The sequence below is a fragment of the Dermacentor andersoni genome, chromosome 5 (genome assembly GCF_023375885.2).
Source record: "Dermacentor andersoni chromosome 5, qqDerAnde1_hic_scaffold, whole genome shotgun sequence".
In the NCBI taxonomy this organism is placed as follows: Eukaryota; Metazoa; Arthropoda; class Arachnida; order Ixodida; family Ixodidae; genus Dermacentor; species Dermacentor andersoni.
In genome coordinates this window covers 136,485,991-136,504,984 of record NC_092818.1, presented here as the reverse complement: position 1 = coordinate 136,504,984, position 18,994 = coordinate 136,485,991, and the positions used below count along the sequence as shown (strand labels likewise).

Sequence of the window (18,994 nt, the reverse complement as noted above, 5' to 3'; positions counted from 1 at the left end):
TCCGAAGTCATACGTTGCCCTTGTGCTGGGCTTCAAACACCAACTGACAACCTTCGAAATTCCACGGAACTGTTCACCCTTCCCCGTGGAAGAGGTCAGCAAGACTGCCCCCATCGTACCGCCGGGGCATCCCGGCGGTGTCCCGGCCCGAGACTTCTACCGCGACGAAAGACGAATGCGACGAGGGTGACGTCGGCACCCGCCCCGCCTCGTTCCTGCCGACGATGGGTCGCCAAAGGGATTTAGGGCAGAACCGGCCCATTTGTTGGGAGAGCTAGTCGCTACCAGCAGCCCCGTCGGCCTGGTGCGCTCATAACGCTACATGTACGCTATTTTCTTATATATCTGTACATATTGTATAAAGCTTTTCCTTTCCTCTTCGTCTGCTCGAAGAGTCCTTCTCGCGACCTTCACCCCGAAGTCAAAATAATGGCTTGTTTTAGGTGTTTTATTTGTAAACGTGTTTGTATTTCTTATTTTACACGTTTGTGCTGTCAAGCAGTTACACGGTGTTTGTAGAATACTTATGTTGATCTCTGGTCAAACGAATAAAATATAGTGCCAGGCTGTTTACGTTCCTCACCTGTATAGCATTGGAAATCACCACTGTACAAATATTTTTAGCATACAGTGTAAAACCTAGCTTATTCAGGAATTTCGTCTAAATATGTAAAAAAACAACAGTTTCCTTCAGGCTATTCAAAATTTCAGAAAATTTTGCATCCCTATCGATAACATCCGTGCTTCTCTTCAGTAGCCGAAAGCGGTTAAACTGCGCGGCCGTTCAAGCTTGATCGCATTCGGAAAGCGTAAATCGGTTCCTAGTCGTTAGGATCACCCGAGTTCTTTCAGGTAAGAGAATTCTTTTGCGTGCGACATCAAAGGAAGCGGCAGATGGTGATGAGTGTCCCACGCGATCGATCTTGTTGCGGTAGTATTCTCCTCTCCCCTTTGATATCCTCTGGCCTTGACTTCTCGCTGCAACCGAAATAGGCTGTGTGCTGCACGTCGCGCATACGCACATCTTCAGAAAGAAAGACCGGTGTCTCGGACGTGGCACGTGAAGTACAATGGCCGGAATGATTGCCTCTCGGTGAGAGCAAAAAGAAAGAGGTGCACAGAAAGACCGCATGTCAACGAGGAAAAAAAAAGAAAAAGAAAGACCGAGATTATAAGCTTGCATGCTGCCCAGTACTCTGGTATAAGAAGTAGTTGCGAGAGAAGAAGTGTGCTAGGTCACGTTATAGCGATTCCATGAAAAATAACTGAACACACAAACTGGAAGCACACGCTCATTTGCCTCTGAAATTTGTTGTCGTTGCGGCTGAGTCAAGACCGAGAAAAAGGGACTCAGATAATGAAAAAGACAGGAGGCTTAACCAAGACCTAGTTGGCTACTGTATACACATGGGAAACGGGAAAGGTAGGTAAGAAGAGGGAGATATAATAATAATAGTAATAATAAAGAGAAACTCAGTGTTAGAACAGAAGAACAACGGAGTTTTACGTGCCAAAACCACTTTCTGATTATGAGGCACGCCGTAGTGGAGGACCCCGGAAATTTCGACCACCTGGGGTTCTTTAACGTGCACCTAAATCTAAGCACACGGGTGTTTTCGCATTTCACCCCCATCGAAATGCGGCCGCCGTGGCCGGGATTCGATCCCGCGACCTCGTGCTCAGCAGCCCAACACCATAGCCACTGAGCAACCACGGCGGGTACTCAGTGTTAAAACACTCGCCGAGGAAGCATCGCTGGCAGTCACAGACGTCCGTACAGTGCATTCGCCTTCAAGAAGCGCAATAGGGCTTCCGTGGCCTTGTGAATGTGTGGAGAGTGCTTCAAGAATGGTCCCAGCATAAAGATATGAGGGCAATAACGCCTTTGCCCTGCGCGATCGCTCTCTTCGTCATATGCATCCTTCTTGTGGCTTTAAGCCGCAAGAGAGGACACGACATTGAATGCAGCGATGTGTACGTGCCGGGTTCAACTGCAGTCCGCGCACTTCAACACGGGTTCAAGCTCAGCCCTTTCTATATTATCGTATGAAATAAATATAAAATTTCTAGACCCAGACCAACAAATAGGCTATATAACGATGGCGCAAAGGGGGCGGAGAAAGAGGCGGGAGGGGTAAATTTGGGCCACCTGATTCTTTAACTTGCACCGGAGCCAAAGTACACGAGTGTTCTTAATTATGCATCCGTCGGGATGGCGGCCGGCGCAGTTTAGTGACGAACTCATGATGTCATGTTTAGCAGAAATACGTCATATAGTCACTGACTTAACCGCGGAGTGTCTGCATAATCGCCAATCAGCTTGCATATATGATTTCATAGGTGTCACTGTACTGCTAGTACATTGCTTATGTCTGGTTGAGTCTAGTAAGGTTAAAGTGCGAACGAAGACGAGAGGACAAGAAAAACAGACATGCGCAAGCTCTACGGAAAGTGTGATTCATGTATATGAAAGGTGCATTTAACTGAAAGTGAACTTGTGCTATGAAACATGGCGCCAATTTATAGCTGTGTTGCATTGGTTTCTTAACGGGATATGTGTCTGATAACACCAGGCTTCCTTTACCACCGTTGCTCGATCGAGCGGTGACCATGCTGCTTCCATTTTATGACGTTCAATTAGGAACTTAACCGTATTCTCGTCTTCGTTCGCGCTTTAAATTTATTAGACTCTGAAATACCAATTAGCCCAAACTGCCGCTCTTCTATTTGAGTGGGCTTCATAGTGAGGTAGAAGATAAATAAAAACAAGTATTGTTGACGCATTTCAGCGCTCACTTTTGAGCTTCTTGCCGTTAATTACTTTTAAAAACACAGAATAAAAGCTGTTTTCAAGACGCTGAAATTAATAATAATGATAATAATAACAATAGTAATAGTAATAATAATAACGATAATAATAATAATAATAATAATAATAATAATAATAATAATAATAAATGGAGTATGCGTATGCATGTACCATACCATAAAGCGAAGAAATATTAAGAAATATACTAAATTACAAGCTCTCGATGAAACTCAATACGCTTCAGTTGTAAGTCCAGTGCTTGTCCTGTCTAGTTGTTTGTGTTCGTGTTTATTCGCAGGTCCCGTCGACCCACCTATATGATCCAGCACGCCCTTCAAACAACGTTTCTAAATGAGAAGTACTAACGAGGACACTACCAAAAATACGCTTTGGAACGCAAACGTCGCCAGGCAAATATAAAATAAAAAATATAAAACTTCGGTTTGTTAGCCACTCTGCCTAGAAAACATGGTGACGCGTGTCAAGAAAGCAACACAAGAATGCTTCCAGACAAAGAATTCAAAGTTTTTGTTTACAAAGATTCGGAGACAATCCAATTCGTCTCGACTTGACTCTGCAAAACAAAGCCTACTTTAGAATATGCGTTGTGCGTGCTGAAGCTAATCCAAATTCCGAGAACACTTTATAGAGAAGCAAAATGGAGTCCGACGCTTCAAGTAATCCGGTCAGTGAAGACGAACTGGTAAAATGTAAGTCCCCCCCCCCCCCCAAAAAAAAAAGAAATGAAGAGAAAACAAACACAAATAATGGAACTTTGAAATTTGGGACATGCGGTCGCGTCCATCGCCGAAGGGCCTCAAATGTCACTGTTCGCGGTCTTTCTAATCCAGGCATAGGGGCGGATTGCATTAGCTACAGCCGTTCTAGAATGCTGCACGCTGTTTGCAGCGGCTGGCAGCAATGCAATAAAACTCACGTTAGCGCCTTCCTCTATCAGCTTCTTTCGTTTTTTTTTTTGCCCTTAACCCCTTCGCTGGTGTAGGGTAGCAAATTGGGCGCGCGTCTGGTTTACCTCTCTCCTATTGCCCGTCTCTGTCTTTCTCTTCCCCATCCTCTCTGCGTTTCGTCCTTTGCCGTACCTAACAACCTCCTGTTAGAGCGGGATGCCTATGGAGTAAGGCATGTTGTTTGGCTAGCTGGTTCATAGATTCAGCAAAATTTTAAACTGCGCGAGGAATACGTGTTTGTGTTGATTTCTTGTCTTCCTCGCGCAGATTAAAGTTTTGCTGTGCCTATGGGGATGCCGAGGAGCCTAAAGCCTTTGAAAGCGCATTTTGTTTAGACAAGACAAGTTTCTCGCCGTTGCCGTAAGATGTCAGTAAAAACATCACACCGTGAATAGGATTACACCTGTTAAGTGGCCAAACGTCGAACATAAATAAAAGAACAAATACTAGAGATCAGATGACAGACTTCCCCCCGAAGGAACGAACACGCGCACTCTTTCTTTGCCACACGTGTGTTCAGTTTGCGCTCCGTTCCAGGTTACATGGTTCGCGATATAGCTATAGCGTGAGCGTACCTTTAACGCTGTTTTCATTCTTCCATATTTTTTTATGTTTATCTCCCCAGCCAAGAGTGGTCAGCCGAACGCTTCCGGGTATAGCGGAACATGAAACCAGAAAGGGGAACCCCAGCAGCAGAAGGAAAAACAGTCTTCGCGAATCCCCACAACCACTGGTCACTGGTGGCTTTCTTCCTTTCGCTGGGCACCGAACGGAAAGGGACATACGCGAGCAAGAAGGTGCGGAGGCGCCCCAAGTTCCAAAACTTCGGCGGTAGGCGCACATCCCCGCCCCCCTTCCCCCCCCCCCCCTCCCACGTCGCGTAATCTTCCCGCCGTCCTTCAAGATCTGTCCTCGTTCGCCCACCGCACTGGTGATGTTCGCGAAAATAGGAGTAAAACAATCGGATATGGACGAAGCCAGTTCCTGCCTCGGGCACCGACTTTGCTCCGGTAGAGCGCAGCTTCGATCCGCAGGGCACTGCGTTTCACTCCTTTCTGCCTCATTCTCCCACGACTCCCCCTCCTTCCACCCCCTCCCTTGCTCTTTTTCTCTTTATTTATTTTGTTACAAACGCTGCAAACCAGATAGAAGAAAAAGCCACAAGCAAAAAAAAAATAGAGAGAAAGAAAGGATGTAGCAGCTGACACTGTGATCCACGGTGCTGCGGTCTCAGAGGCGAGCACTTTGACTTATGCGCGGTTGGTTGTATCTGATATTTTTTATGCGACGCGTGCTTCTTCCTTCCTGTCACAGTGCAGTCGCATCGCTGATAAGTCAGCGCGAAAAGATCCAAAAGCGCTCAAATTCCACGGTGAAGCAGACACGGACCCATAAAACTGTCAAGGGAGCCGCGTTTGAATAATAACGATATATAATGATTTCGCGCCAAAAGAAGCAGCGTTGGTGAAAGCTGCAAGACATAAATATAAGTTTTCCGGGAAATCGCTAATCATCAAACTTTTTTCAGTAGACATGTTGCCGACATGAATAAGCAAAAAAATAAGACGAAATGCCGGAATACACTTCAGAATGGCCGTATAACGCCTTCAGGCGCTAATGATCTTTCTCTCTTGCAAATGTACTTTTAACATATTCTTTTTTTGGCTTACACCAAAATGTGAACGAGAAAAAGGTGATACTCGTTCATTCTTTTTTAGTTTTCCTTGTACGTTTGTCTCATCCACTAACGTCGATACCACGCTTGGACCTAGTGAAATACTGTATATACTTGACCAAAACTTATTGATCCGAGTGCAGTGTACCTCGTAAACATTGATGCACTTCACAAATTTGCCACGTGTAAATCGATGACCGACAAGGAAAAGAAAAGCCCCTGCAAGGTTCGCATACTTGCGCTGATAGTAACGAATGAGAAATGCATCGTTCAAGTATTTTGTCCAGTGCACTTCGCACTTATTATTCAATGTTCTTACACGCATATTCAATCAAAAGGGCTTTATTATGCATGCGTTGCGTCATTGTAGTTTCGGAAGTTGTATTAATTTCTAGGCGTCGCCTTTGCAAGCACATTCATGGCCACGTCCAGCGCCTCAGAGTAATAAAATATAAATGATTTTTTTTTATTGCGCCGTACGCGAGATGTAGCTAGAACCCTGTATACCGTAACCGTGGAGAGGTACGAACGGATGGGTTTTCTGTGCGCTCACGAGTGTATTTGCTGTTCCACCGCCCCTTCCCTCTCCCTCGTTTGCCACAACTCTTCATTTTGTTGCGAAAATGAGTTGTTTATGCTGTAACATCCCCCCCCCCCTCCCGTCTGTCACACCCATGGGCATTTCATTCCAGACTGAATTTAAAAAAAAAAGCGCATCTCATTTTACTTTTTAATACCAAAGATTACATTGCACTTGTGTTCGTACCGATTTCATGCGTCAGGACTCGTGAACTGTTCTTAACCCGTCCGTCGATGCTTTTTGCATGGCTATTGCTTTGTTTTTCTCAAGGTGTTTATCTTTTAATCGCACATCATACCAAAGGTGCCTTTACGAGGCAAGAATACCTCGTTCCGTACACGTAAATCTGAAAAAAGAAAACAAAGAAAAGCATGATTTCTTATCACAAAGATGATAGTTGAGGAGCCACGGCTCCTTAGTGTCTCCTCCTAATAATTCGGCAGTTAGCGACACCATTTCTCTAGCAGTTGTGTCTGGAACACGAGGATAGCTGCCTTACTTTACGCGACTTCGCCGCACGAAACGATTCATGGTGTTCCTAATCATTGTGACAAGCCACTTCTCAATTATCACCCGCTCAGGAAAGCGATCGTGACTATTTGCCACTGTGTTGACACGCTTTATACTCCTGGCCATTTACTGTACCTGTAATTATAGTTGTCGCAGCTGAAACACTCGACCTGCGTTTCACCATAATTTTTTTCCTGGAGAGAACTTTACTCTTCAAAATATCACTGCGAAGATGCTAATCATCGCCGATGCAGTGAAGCCGGCGCTTGCTTCCTGAGAAAGGCTACGCGCCTGTCAACTTCTTTTTCAGCATACAAGCACCAGGTAAGGGATGTTTTTTTCATAACGCGACATTTGTGAGACAAACCCCATTACAGCCTTCCTCATAACCGTTGAAGGATGTACTCTCTGGTTGGTGAATTCAGAGATCCAACCGAGACAAAACCAGGAGCTCTTGTACAGCGAGAAGATTGACAGTCAATCAGAATTTGTTTTTGCTAGAACAGCAACGCTATACGAGTCACCGCCCTGGATACGAGAAAGTGTCGTTCAGTGTTGTTATGGGCATTCTGCTTTCTCCCATAAATAAATGGTTTATCAAATGTAGAGCGAAAAATAATAAACCAAGAGAAATTAAAATGATAATGAACGTAAAGCTGCTGTGACCGAGAATTGAAATGGTATGCAACTTCTAAAGTTCTTTCGTTTTTGATGTCAAACACTGAAAGATTTAGGAAACAAGCCATTTGTCTTGCAGGCATACACGCCATAGGAAGACCATCAGGAGACATTCATCTGGCGCCAGCAGCTGTTGTTCATTATGCAAACGTACATATAAGCTTTAGAGCAGCTTTAAGCTGTGTTTTCCGAAGCAGACCGCTGTGTAAAACGTTGCGGCCAGTATACATTGTTGTAGTACTTATTTTTTCATAGCTTGGACGGCGCCTCATTCTCGCTTTGCTTAATTAATTTAACTGTGGTGTTTGCCGTGCCAAACTTGCCATAGGATTATTAGGCACGCCGTAGTGCGGGGATCCGAGTTAATTTTGACCACCAAGGTGCTTTTACGTGCATCCAATGCACGGTACAAGGGCGTTTTTACATATCGCTCCCATCTAAATGCGGCCGCTTCGGCGGAGATTCGATCCTGCGCCTTCGTGCTAAGCAGCGCTACGTTGTATTGCTTAATTAAATGTACTAATAAACAACGCGTGCACTAAATCAAGGAGGACACAACAGATGCATATTTGTTGTATTCTTAATAGCGACCTTGATCGCCACGTTTTGAGCAGTTGTCCTATGGGAAGACGCTAGCTATGAACCTGTTAAAATGGCCCAACACCTATAAAAACAGCTCTCTACGATCCAAACTAACGGAACTATAGAAGTTGTTCATAAGAACTTACAGAACAGCGAAGCAGCCTCACAGAGCACACATCATCTGCGAAGGTTAAGGCTTAGACCGTCAATGGTAGCAAAGAACGCTGCTCGAACGGACTCTTTCGCTGAAATGCGATCACGGACGAAAGGAAGACGATAGAGCGCACGCGTTTATTCTCGCCTACCTGCTTTATGACCCTCTCTCTCTCTTTTATATATATATATATATATATATTTAATAGAGGGAGACAGAGAGAGAGAGAAAGTAAACAGTAAACCCGCCAATATTGCGGGTTCGAAATGCTACCATTTACCATTCACTGGTTGCCTGTGATTTTTCACTTCCAAAATTTTACAATGGGCTCCGTCACGAAGGTTAACGCACATAGAACAGAATGGTCCATCAAAACTAAGGCACTGCTATCTGGACGACGCGGACTGTTTAAAAGCCTTGAAGCGATTAAACGGGAGCCGCAAATATTTTTTATGTTGAGTTATAAAGATATCTGAAGCGGAAGATGAAAGCAAGACGCTGTTTTTTTACAGCAACATATCTAGGGCGAAGAGAAGACACCAATGAAAGTGGACATATGCAAGCAGAGTGAGAACAGAACGGAGTGGGAGGATGAACAGGAAACGTGGGTGGCATTTCTTTAGTCTTCTTCTTGCCTGAACAAAAAAAAAAAAAGAGTGCACCAGAAATGTACAACGTTTCATATGTCGCTAAATACCATTAAAAAAGCTTCCTGTCGACAATCGAAAGGCGAGATTTTTGTGTCCTCATTGCGACATACTTGTCGCGTTAATTTTGGAACAAAGATCACGCGTCAACTGCGTTTGCCCGCCTTCTAGTCTTGCGTGCAGCATTTAGACACTTACGTGGCACTTAGCAGAGCTCTGTGAGCTGTCCACAAATGTTACGATCGGGTGCGGCGTTCACGCTTGCGTGTGCGCACGATTTATGGCTTGCATTATCTGCGGACTGGCGTTTATGACGGGTGTCGAAAGGACGCACAACCTGTACTTGCATGAGATGCGCTGACGAGAGAAACAAGCTCCCTCATTTCGTTCTGACGAAAGGTTGCTGTCTTGAAAATCTTTGGCTTTTTATATGCGCACCACAAGTCTCAGAGCAAAGCTCCGAGCAGGACTATCGCTTATTGAGCTGTTGCTGTTGAAGTTATATCTTTCCTTACTGTCTTATGCCTTGCCAGCCTTAATGTCTTTCTGTATTCACTAAGTAGTGATCTGATGGATAAAGGTCCACCACTACATTTCTCTTGTTAGAAATAATATATATATATATATATATATATCTCTGTCATAGTCCTCATGATCCTTTAGATATGGAATAGCGACGGAAGAAAAAGGTGAGCAACATTGAGGGGGCTGATAAACAAAATATTGCGAAGTTGCGCTCCTTCTAGCAGCAACAGTTGCAAGATTAGGCAGAAAGAATGACGTCGAACAGAAAAGAAAACTGGAGGAGTAAGCTGACGGGCATTGACATCGCCGCGGCTGTTTTGCGTGCTTAGTATTTGCATGTAATTTCTTTGCTCATAATTTCTATCGTGCGTACACATAAAACCTATGATTTGACAACATACGCCATCTCCCACTCGGATATCCCGGTAGTGCCAGTGGCAGAAAAACATTCGCCTAATCATACTGATCGTAAGGAAACCCTGCCATGAGGAACAAGACAGCGGATTAAAACAGGAGGCGGTCGTAATGAGCGGATTGAATCATGCATTTGTATCTCCAGAGCCTGCGCTGCGGAGTTCGGGCAACGACACAGCCATGGGCTCCGAATACACTCAAACAACCTAAGGTCCGAGAAAACCTGACAGCGTCCACTGAAATCTCAGGGCACACGGGACAACATAACGACAAATAATGGCGCAGCAAGTGGCTGCTGTCTTCTCAAGATCGTCGTGTGCGCGAATTCCTTCGTGCAGTGCGTTTAAAATTTTGCCAATACTTCCGATTTTTCACCATGAGCCTAACGGCGCCATGTACGCCAAACTCATTTCAGAGACGGACAGTCTTTACGCAATTGCTTATCTTCGTATCGTGTACGACGTCGCACAGACTTCCCCGCACCCTTACCCCCCGGGGATATCAGATATTGCATTGGAGCTCGCTGCGACTGCCTCGGAGAGACTTCAGACTCACGCGGTGAGGGCACGAGTCTAAAGCATTTTCTCCTTTAAAACTCCAAAAAAGGAAAAAAAAATAAAGGGATCCAGTACGGGGCGCGGGGATGGAAGGGGGTCGGGGGCAATACAATGTATAGTACAATGGCAGGAGACACACAGTAGCGAAGAGAGGTCAGATTAAAACGCTGTCTCAAGCCACACTTTGTGCGTGAAAGTTCCGGACTTCCTCAGGCGGAACCTGAAGGGAAAAAAAAGGAGGAGCCTTCAATTTCGACTGCATTGTTCGCGCTAACGTAGGATCGAGACGAGTTGACACATCGTTTCTGTGCGTGACAGCACTCAGGCCGTCACGAGATGAAAATCCCATTACGCTGCCGCTGTGATTGAGAATGGATTCTTTGTTGGGTAGATGCTAAATGATTTTAGCTCCGCAAATGCTATTGCCCTGCGCTCACATGTACAAAAGGACCGTGAGGAACGGGGGCAATAATCCGGAGTAGTTTCCTGGCACAATAGCGAGACGTGTGCTGTGAGGAAGTGAGGAAGGGGAGTGAGAGAGAGGCTATACGTCGTAATGTACGCAGAATGCAGGAGAAAATTTATCTCATGGAGATTACCTTGTCGGCGTAGTAAACTGTAGAAGAATTTGATCTGTCGGGTGAGGCTTAGAAAACGTTGAGATAGGCAGTATCGTTTGCCACGCTGGTGTAAGTCGGTTACATGTAGTCATAAAAACTGTTTGGAGAAGGAGCTTTACAAGGCAGAAGCAAACAAACGCAAGCGGCTGCAGGAGCGGGGCTTAAATGGGCTAAGATGAGTTTGAACTGATGAAGATTAAAAAAAAAACACGACAAAGGGCTAAGAGAGGCAGTCATAGACGCCATGCAGTTGTTAGCACAGCGACGCCCTGGTCTAGCTTCTTTAGTCATTTGTTTCTTGGCTGTTCGTTTGTTTGTTTTTCACTTGAGCTAGAACTCTTCTTAGATCAGTTGCCTACTATTCTGACGTTCTTTAAAGGGGCACAATGAAGCACCCTTTCCGCGGTCTCGCATTGCAGATGCAATCAGTAAGGCATCTGAAGTTGTGTGCATAAATATCGAGAAGTATCTATCATTAGGTGTAAATTTATTGGCAAAGCGAACCCTAGAAGGTGTTACACTTGCGTGTGTTCTTGTTCGTGTTGCTACTTTATTTTTGCTGATACAGCGGTATCGGCAGACACTTGGCACCACGCGGTCACTTGCTGCACTGACGTGTTTCTTTTAATAACGTGTTTCTTTTAATCAGTGCTGACGCCGTTACGATAGCAACAGCGCGCTCTCTCACGCTCAACGTTTACTTCACAAGAAGAACTTTTTGGCGTAATACCGTTCAACAATTGTTCATCTGCAGCCGAACTGAAAGTCTGTGGTGTGAAAGGTCAGCCACTGATCTCAGATGTAGCTTGCAAAGTAATTTAAACGATATTAGTTTAATTTATATTTCAGATTTCAATTCAATTATATATATAAACTCGGACTCATTTTAAAGTACGACCAGGGTAACAAGCTTAGCTGGAACTAAGCGAATGCCGTAAATGCGATTCGCGGTAATTGGATAGTTTCACTATCAGATGAAAATGTTCGCCAAGGATTAAGGTGACGAAAAAAACGATGTGCTTTTGAGGTAGCAGTATCATGGCGTCATTTTATACAATGAAGGGTTTGACAATAGCTGGGTCGGTGGTAACAAGGGAACTTTAATCCAATCGAAAACATAGTACATAGGCCTCAGTGATAATTCGGCATGAATGCCTAAAAGAGATATGATGAGGTCCTGGTATGGCATACGAAGGAGACCACACAATAATTGGACAATTAAGTAACTCGAGCTCATAGGACATATTACAAAAAAATCAAAAAAAGAAAAAAGAAATAATAATAAGCTTCCGTAGGTGAGCAAGTTTGTTTCAGTTCATAATGAACGTGAGTGAGCGTTCGTCCTGTCTTCCTTGTTGCCCTTGTCCCTTTTTCAACTCTTAAAATTCATTATTCAATTTCAGTTTATTTTCCATTCAATAACAATGATTATGTAACAGATATTATGCGGACGAGGATCACAAGGTCAACGATTGCCACCGGGACCCTCGGTTCTAACAAAATACAAGACCAGGGTTAACGCCGCAAAAGTTCATAAAGTGCAAGCAAAACAAATTAAGCGCGAAATGCAATACATTGGTAAGAGAAAATAAACACAATATACATATATAACAACATTGTTATACAGAAGAGCATATAATTCGACATGAAACTATTTACAAAATATTACCGACGATTACGTTACTTCCTAATGCGAAATTTGAGCGCAGCAAATAAGCTGTTTCACCTTTTCGATAGATTGAGGCAAAGAAATCGAGCAACACATGTATGCGCTATCACAGAATTTTTTTTTTATTTTTCACACGTATTCCTTTAACAAAGACTCCACTAACAGTTCTTGACAGTCATGAAGGAAGCTTTGTGGTCGGAGAAATAGACTGATATATGTTCGACTTGGTACACCAATGCTTGATTCTCAAAGACGAGATCTATACAAGTGCCTCGCGAGGTTGTCACAGCCGTGGGACGCGTTACGAGCGAGAGGAACGGGATGTTCTCCCGCATAAGTGTTAGGAAATTGCTGTTTGTCTTTATGTCAAGCCGCCACCGATCTGGCTCTCTGATTGCCACCGCACAGGGCGAACGGCAGCGGCAATTTCGGCTCGGGCGGTGCACATATACAGATCCGCCGCCACCGATCTGGCTCTCTGATTGCCACCGCACAGGGGTTGCATTGGAGGAGGAGCGAAGAAAGGAATTAAGTTCGAGCCGGCGCTTTGACAACCGGAGACTCGCAGGAAGAGGGGGGAGGGGGGCGGCGTGTACACCCAGCGGCAAACGATGGGGGCAGAAGCGCGCGCAGCAAGCGGACAACACGATAAAGGGAGGAGGGAAGAGATAGCAGCGACTGACTGATGCCGCTGACGCCGATAGTGAGTCAACCCCAGCTGCGGAGTTGGTTTCAGGGACAACGCCGCCGATGCCGACACAAACAATATGATACCCTCGCTTCCGCAGCGCTAAGAACCAGGTCTAGCCGTGGGAAGGTGGTCACGTATTCGTCGACGTGCCGGGGCCTACGTGAAATAACCGGCGCGTCGGCAACTGAAGAGCACCCTATCCGCCACACAAGAACAGGGGGGGGGGGACCCTTTCCTCCTCTTTCTGCATGGCGGCGACGGTGTTCTATGCAGTCACGTTATCTTGACTCTCTAGCGGCGTCAGCGGCATCCAGCGGTATCAGTCGGTCGCTGCTAGCGCTGGGGGGATGAAAGGGGGGCGGAGCTGGTTACGAGGCCGACGACAACGCCGACGACGACGCGAAACCCAGGAACGGACGCCAAAGAGCTGCGCTCTAAAAAATAAAACGTTTCACTTCATGCTTGAATGAAGTGAATGTGGTAGGTACTTCTATATTTCTAACGCTGAAAATCAGGATGTCATTTTTTCATAGTTGGTGTTGCATTTAGGTAATAGAAAGTTCATATTATACGCAAGCCTATTGCGGTTAATGTTGCTGAGTAATCTGCAGTCTACAGATTCGTAAGCAAGCTGTTTGTTAAGTAATTAAAAAAGAAAGAGAATACTTCAATGATACTTAAACAACCCAGATACAGGTAGAATAAAGTTAGCCTGTAGTAGCGGGAAAGCATTTGAGTAAGATGAACTGTTGGTGATTATGCGAATAGTCTGGTTCCGCATGTGTTGAATAGACGAGAGGTGAAAGTTATGTGCGTCCCCAGGAAGCAATACCGTAGGTGATATATGAATCAATGCAAAGTATAGAGATAATACTGCTTGTTCAGAAAGAAATTCTCATGATTTAATCAGTGATGTTGTGCCGAAAGCAGTTTTTTTTTTGTCTAACAGATGCCATATGATTAGTAAACTTCAAGTTAGGATCTCATTTTATGCCAAGGAATGACACAGTCCGCTGAAGGAATGGGTTGACTGTCGAGAGTTACTTAGGGTATAGACGGCAACATCCTCCTAGCATGAATAAGCTTCCGAGGCTTATCCCAAGCATTTAGCAGCATGGTCACATTTAAAGTGACGTTTGCGTAGCGCATTTCAATTCTGTAGGGTACAGCCCCCCCCCCCCCCCCCCCAACCTAAAAGAATAAAGAACAGTAAAAAAGCTGCACGATATAATGCTTGCCAGTTGCACGACGGGAGACAAATTTCTGCGCGACACCATAGGGTGCTCAGGCAAAGCTAGCTCGCGTAATAGGCATGAGAGCAGATCACACTGAGTGAACCATGGCACTGTCACTTGTGGTACGCCATCGTACGATGCCGAAGCCAATTGCATTAGGCATCTTGAGACTATACGGAGCAAGGCGAATCACCCAGAGAGGGCTATCAATAATGAAGGCGACTGGCGTCCGTGCACTCTTTCGTAAAGGGGTCCTCTCCCCCAACATCTATTTGTCCAGCGGTGACAAACGCCCCTCTCTTCAGTAGGGTTGACGACCTTCACTGGCCCAGTGATTACCCCACCAGGGCCTTCCCTTTTATCTGATGCGTGTCTTACTTCTGCTGAGAGGTTACGATCTCCCCATCACTTAGCATCTAAGAGGAGCCAGTTACTGTACAAAAATGCGGCTGCTTCTGTGACAGGCAGTACATAAATGTTACATAAAAGAGGGGCAACCACGGGAACAAGACGCCGATGAAATGTGAACCGGCTACTTGCGCAGCCAATGGTTGTTGCCGCATGCTTTCCCGACGAAGGTCGTAAATATGACATCCTTGCGCTTATTCCATATTCCGTTCCAGCAGCAAAAAACCAGGTGAGGCTGAAAGCTTTTTAAACTGTACGTTGCTAAGGAAACTGTAAACGACATATTAAACTAAACGGTCACCTAAGATAAACGGATTCAAATTTCTAAAATAACCAGTTTCTAAAAAACGGCAAGCAATCTTTTTTAAACGACATTGTTTTTTAAACTAAAGGATTTCTAAACTGAGCGGTCTAGAACTAAATAGCTTGCTCCTTAGTTTTCATTATACTCGCTGCCTCAAGTGACAGGCACGTGCTCTTACTAACGTTCTTCTTCTTTTTTTTTAAATTAACAGCCGACTTGTGCACCTGCGCGGAACTTCTCCTTTCCTAAGTTGAACATGTACTACCTTAAGTCCGCTTTTATTGCAAGCAGGTTTACCATGCCGGACATATCGCGTGCGAAATGTGCTACTTATAACGTACGCTGTACTTCGACAGATACTAGTTACCCTAAAAAACAGGACGTCGTTGTCAATTATTGCGTGCGTACGAATCCTTGTACGATCACCAATAAGTTATTGGCTGCGCATAAAAGAGACAATGATCAGATGGTCATCTACAAATAGAGAATTAAGTGTTGACGCTCTTCTTGAGAGCATTCATCAGGCTCCAACCAGATCTTCGAGAAGAAGATTTGACAACGTTTAATTTATACCAAACGCCATATTCTTCGCGGCACACCAAAAACTGCATATTAGGTTATACCTTTGACGCGTCCGCGCCAGAAATCAACGCCTGGAAACAGGCACTGAGTCTCACTAAAGGTACCGAAGAGTGGCGAAACGGATCTTCATTCTTTTATTCTCAGTGGACAGGTAGCGCCACATGCGTATACATGATTGCGAGGTACCGAACGGAGAATAAAAGGAGGCGTGACTCACCAGAACGTAGACGGCGAACGGCATGACGGCAGCTGCCACAAGCAGGTCGGCGAATGCGAGGCTCACGATGAAGTAGTTGGTCGCCGTCTGCAGGCTGCGCTCTTTGTACACGCTGAGGATGATGAGGATGTTGCCGAACACAGCCAGAAAAGGTAGGATGACCAGCATCAGCGCCCAGTAGACCTTCTCGGCCGGCTGCTGCGCATCTGCGGGCAGTCGGGACGCCTCCAGGGACGACTCGTTGCCCGGCGCCAGACCCGCGTCGGGCCACGAGCAGTTGCCTCCGCCGCGCGGGTCCCACGGACAACTGACGTCACCACCACCACCACCGGGCATCACCAGTTCGCCGGTCAAGTTGCCCGTCAAGTTGGCCAAACCGGCAGCCGCAGCTGCTGAGGAGAGCACTAGTGTCTCGTTCGAAAACGACGCATTCAGCAACGCGGCCTTGGTCACCTCCAGCGTCGCGTTGTAGGGCGTCGCCGTGCTAAGCGCGTGATCCATACCTAACGCCGGCATCAGCGCGTCGTCGTGAATGAAACGTCCTGCGTACCAGTTTTTGTAGCTGTGTTGGCAGTCAGAAAGTCCCGAATGAGACAAGGCTGCAATTTCTGCCGGCTCGTGAGCAATGCGCCAAACCAGGTCACGGGACAATCTTACACGCTGTACAGCAGACGAGAGCCCAGCGTTCTCCACTCGCTATGTTTTCGGCAGCCCGTAAAGAAACGCCAGTTCAGGGCTGCTAGAGCGCCCTTTCTCAGGGAAGTACAGATGCCAAAATGCGCGGTAATTTGACGCAGTCATAGTAGCACTGACATCGCAATAAATGCGAGGCCGCTTTATTGAAAGAGAATCACCGTGGTACGGACCAGGGTTGAGACAGATATCGGGTTTGTTTTTTGATCGTAGCTTTTACCTTTGCATTCCAAAACTTATTCAGGTCATCGCCAAGGTGAAGTAGTCACAGTGCAGCACATCTAGAGGGCAGGGCAGCAAGTCATCCGTCCGAAGAAGGACATGAGGACAAACACGCCGCGAAATAATACACGTTGGCCAAATACCCATGGCCAAAACTCAGACCGGACACCTTCTTAGGTCATGACCGCTAGAGCGAGCTCCGACTTCCCATGAGAGTCGGCTTCGGCCGGATATCGTATAGTAGAAAACAAAACAACAACAACAAAGAAAAGAGCAAGACGGGCTCGAGTGACTAGGCAAGGACGCGAGATGTCTCCTCTTTGTGGGATCAGTATCGAGATCAACGGCACCTGGCCTCCGGACGGATGGCGACAGTCGCTGCTTCACCGCCCACGGGTCTCAACGGTTCGTTAAGGTGGCGAGACCCGACCACTCTCTCCCTCTCTCTCTCTCTCTATCTCTCTCTCTCTCTCTTTCCGGCTCCAAGACACCAATCCAGCCGGGAGCGCGCACGGACAGCACGAAAGATGGACGGGCCGAGCTGCGACGGTGCACAGAGGAAGCGGATCTCCGAGGGCAAATCACAAAGAGGTCACTCGCCTAGCAGCCACCTCAGGAGCAGGACGTCCGGTTGGCGGCTTCTCGTTCTTTCTGTCCTTTGCTTCGGCTTTTTCTCTCCAACGTCTCTCCCTGCTCGGCGTTGTAGTACAGCGAGTGCCGCCTCGTAGACGGAGCCAGTGCCTCAGGATGGTCGTTAGTCCTCGAGATTTGTCGCAACCGTCGCACCGATTCCTTGCTTCACCATCGCACACCGGAAAGCAAAGTGCGCGGCGAAGCCTCGCAAGCAGACGGTGAGAGAAGGAGGAAGGCACCCGGACGACCGCAGGTCGGTTTTCTCCTGGATTCTCGCTCGCTCGTCAGGATCGAGACAGGGAGAGGGGGGGCGTCTGCTTTCTGGCTCGCTTGCTCCTTTTACACCCTCGACTGCGTGCCGCGCGTGGGCTCTAATTAATTTCCTGCGGAAAAGAGAAAAAAAAGGATCCGGGAGAGGGGGCGGAAAAAGAAAAGAAACAACACTGAGTCACACGAGAGGCAAGAACCACGGGGCTATGAAAGCACGCGAGCGCGCGTTTTCGGGGTAACTCCGCCAGCGTCGCCCGACAGTAAGGGGCCATCGAGGCGCAACCTGTCTTTCCATTGCATTTGCGCAGACACACGCGCGACCGAGGAAGACGGCGCGCCCGCACGGTGGTTGGAGCAGTTCGCCGCATTTGCGAAAACATATACGGACGACAGTGGTTAGGAAGGAAGCGAATAATTACTGCCATTGGTAAATACTCGTGTCGTTTACTGTTTCTTCTTTTTGTCTTATCATGAAGCAACACGCATGTGTACCACTAGAGTTGGAGGTACAAAAATCTCCGTCCACCACATACATGTTGTACGCAATAATAATAATAATAATAATAATAATAATAATAATAATAATAATAATAATAATAATAATAATAATAATGATGATGATGATGATGATGATGATGATGATGATGATGATGATAAGTGGTACGCTCTTTGGTGTATGTAAGAAATGAGTCGGTAATACGATAGCGAGCTACCATGAAACATATATTTAAACATCTCTTTCAGATTCCACCTTTACTTCGTGGAAAAAAGCTCTGCATTTTCCTGTTCGCACTCAAATTGACACAACATTGGCACTGTAAGTGGGCATGCTACGTGTACCTAGTCACCTTGATAGACTTTCAATTTATACCACAATGCAAATGTATTTGAACACCATAAGGAAAGAGGCCGCGGATTCTTCTCAGGCCCCCAGACGCTGTGAACAAGAAAAAAAACTGAAAACAAAGAACGCTACCGCAGAAAATATTTTAAGGTTTGAAATCAACATTGCGTACCATGGAAAAAAAATGAACACGGAGACTACGTGAGAGTTTCAATAGAATAGTGTGCGAAGCATGGTACTGTCACAAAGATGACAGTTTAGTTGGGAACGGCTCCACGAAGTAAACGTTTTAGCAAAATGGTCTCGCTTACGCATTCTTGGCTGGCGATAGTGTATTGTTACGGTGATAACAGCATCTATTGAAAGAAATATAACTGGATCCAGTGGTGACATTGCCAACAGCTTGCAGAACTGATATAGAATGTGCACACACTCTATTTCACTTGCTGCAAACCTATACGCAACCCTGATGTTTTCATGCGTCCTCATAATTGGTGTCATCAGGTC

General features: G+C 46.0%; 1 protein-coding gene and 1 long non-coding RNA gene across 5 annotated transcripts in view; one reads left to right on the top strand and one right to left on the bottom strand.

Moving 5' to 3' along the window:
• Positions 1 to 8,896, top strand: part of LOC129385078 (uncharacterized) — a 63,316-nt gene extending 54,420 nt beyond the window's left edge. For both annotated transcript variants that reach the window (XR_008612626.1, XR_011894805.1), the window contains exon 3: positions 8,469 to 8,896. This is a non-coding gene — a long non-coding RNA (uncharacterized lncRNA). The remainder of the gene's footprint in view (positions 1 to 8,468) is intronic.
• The window catches only part of LOC126531227 (dopamine D2-like receptor), a 457,194-nt gene that overhangs the window by 163,718 nt on the left and 274,482 nt on the right, over positions 1 to 18,994 (bottom strand). For all 3 annotated transcript variants that reach the window (XM_050178668.3, XM_055071042.2, XM_050178669.3), the window contains one exon: positions 15,826 to 17,756. In XM_050178668.3, the coding sequence (XP_050034625.1) occupies positions 15,826 to 16,341 (516 nt within the window). In that variant the 5' untranslated portion in view covers positions 16,342 to 17,756. The remainder of the gene's footprint in view (positions 1 to 15,825; positions 17,757 to 18,994) is intronic.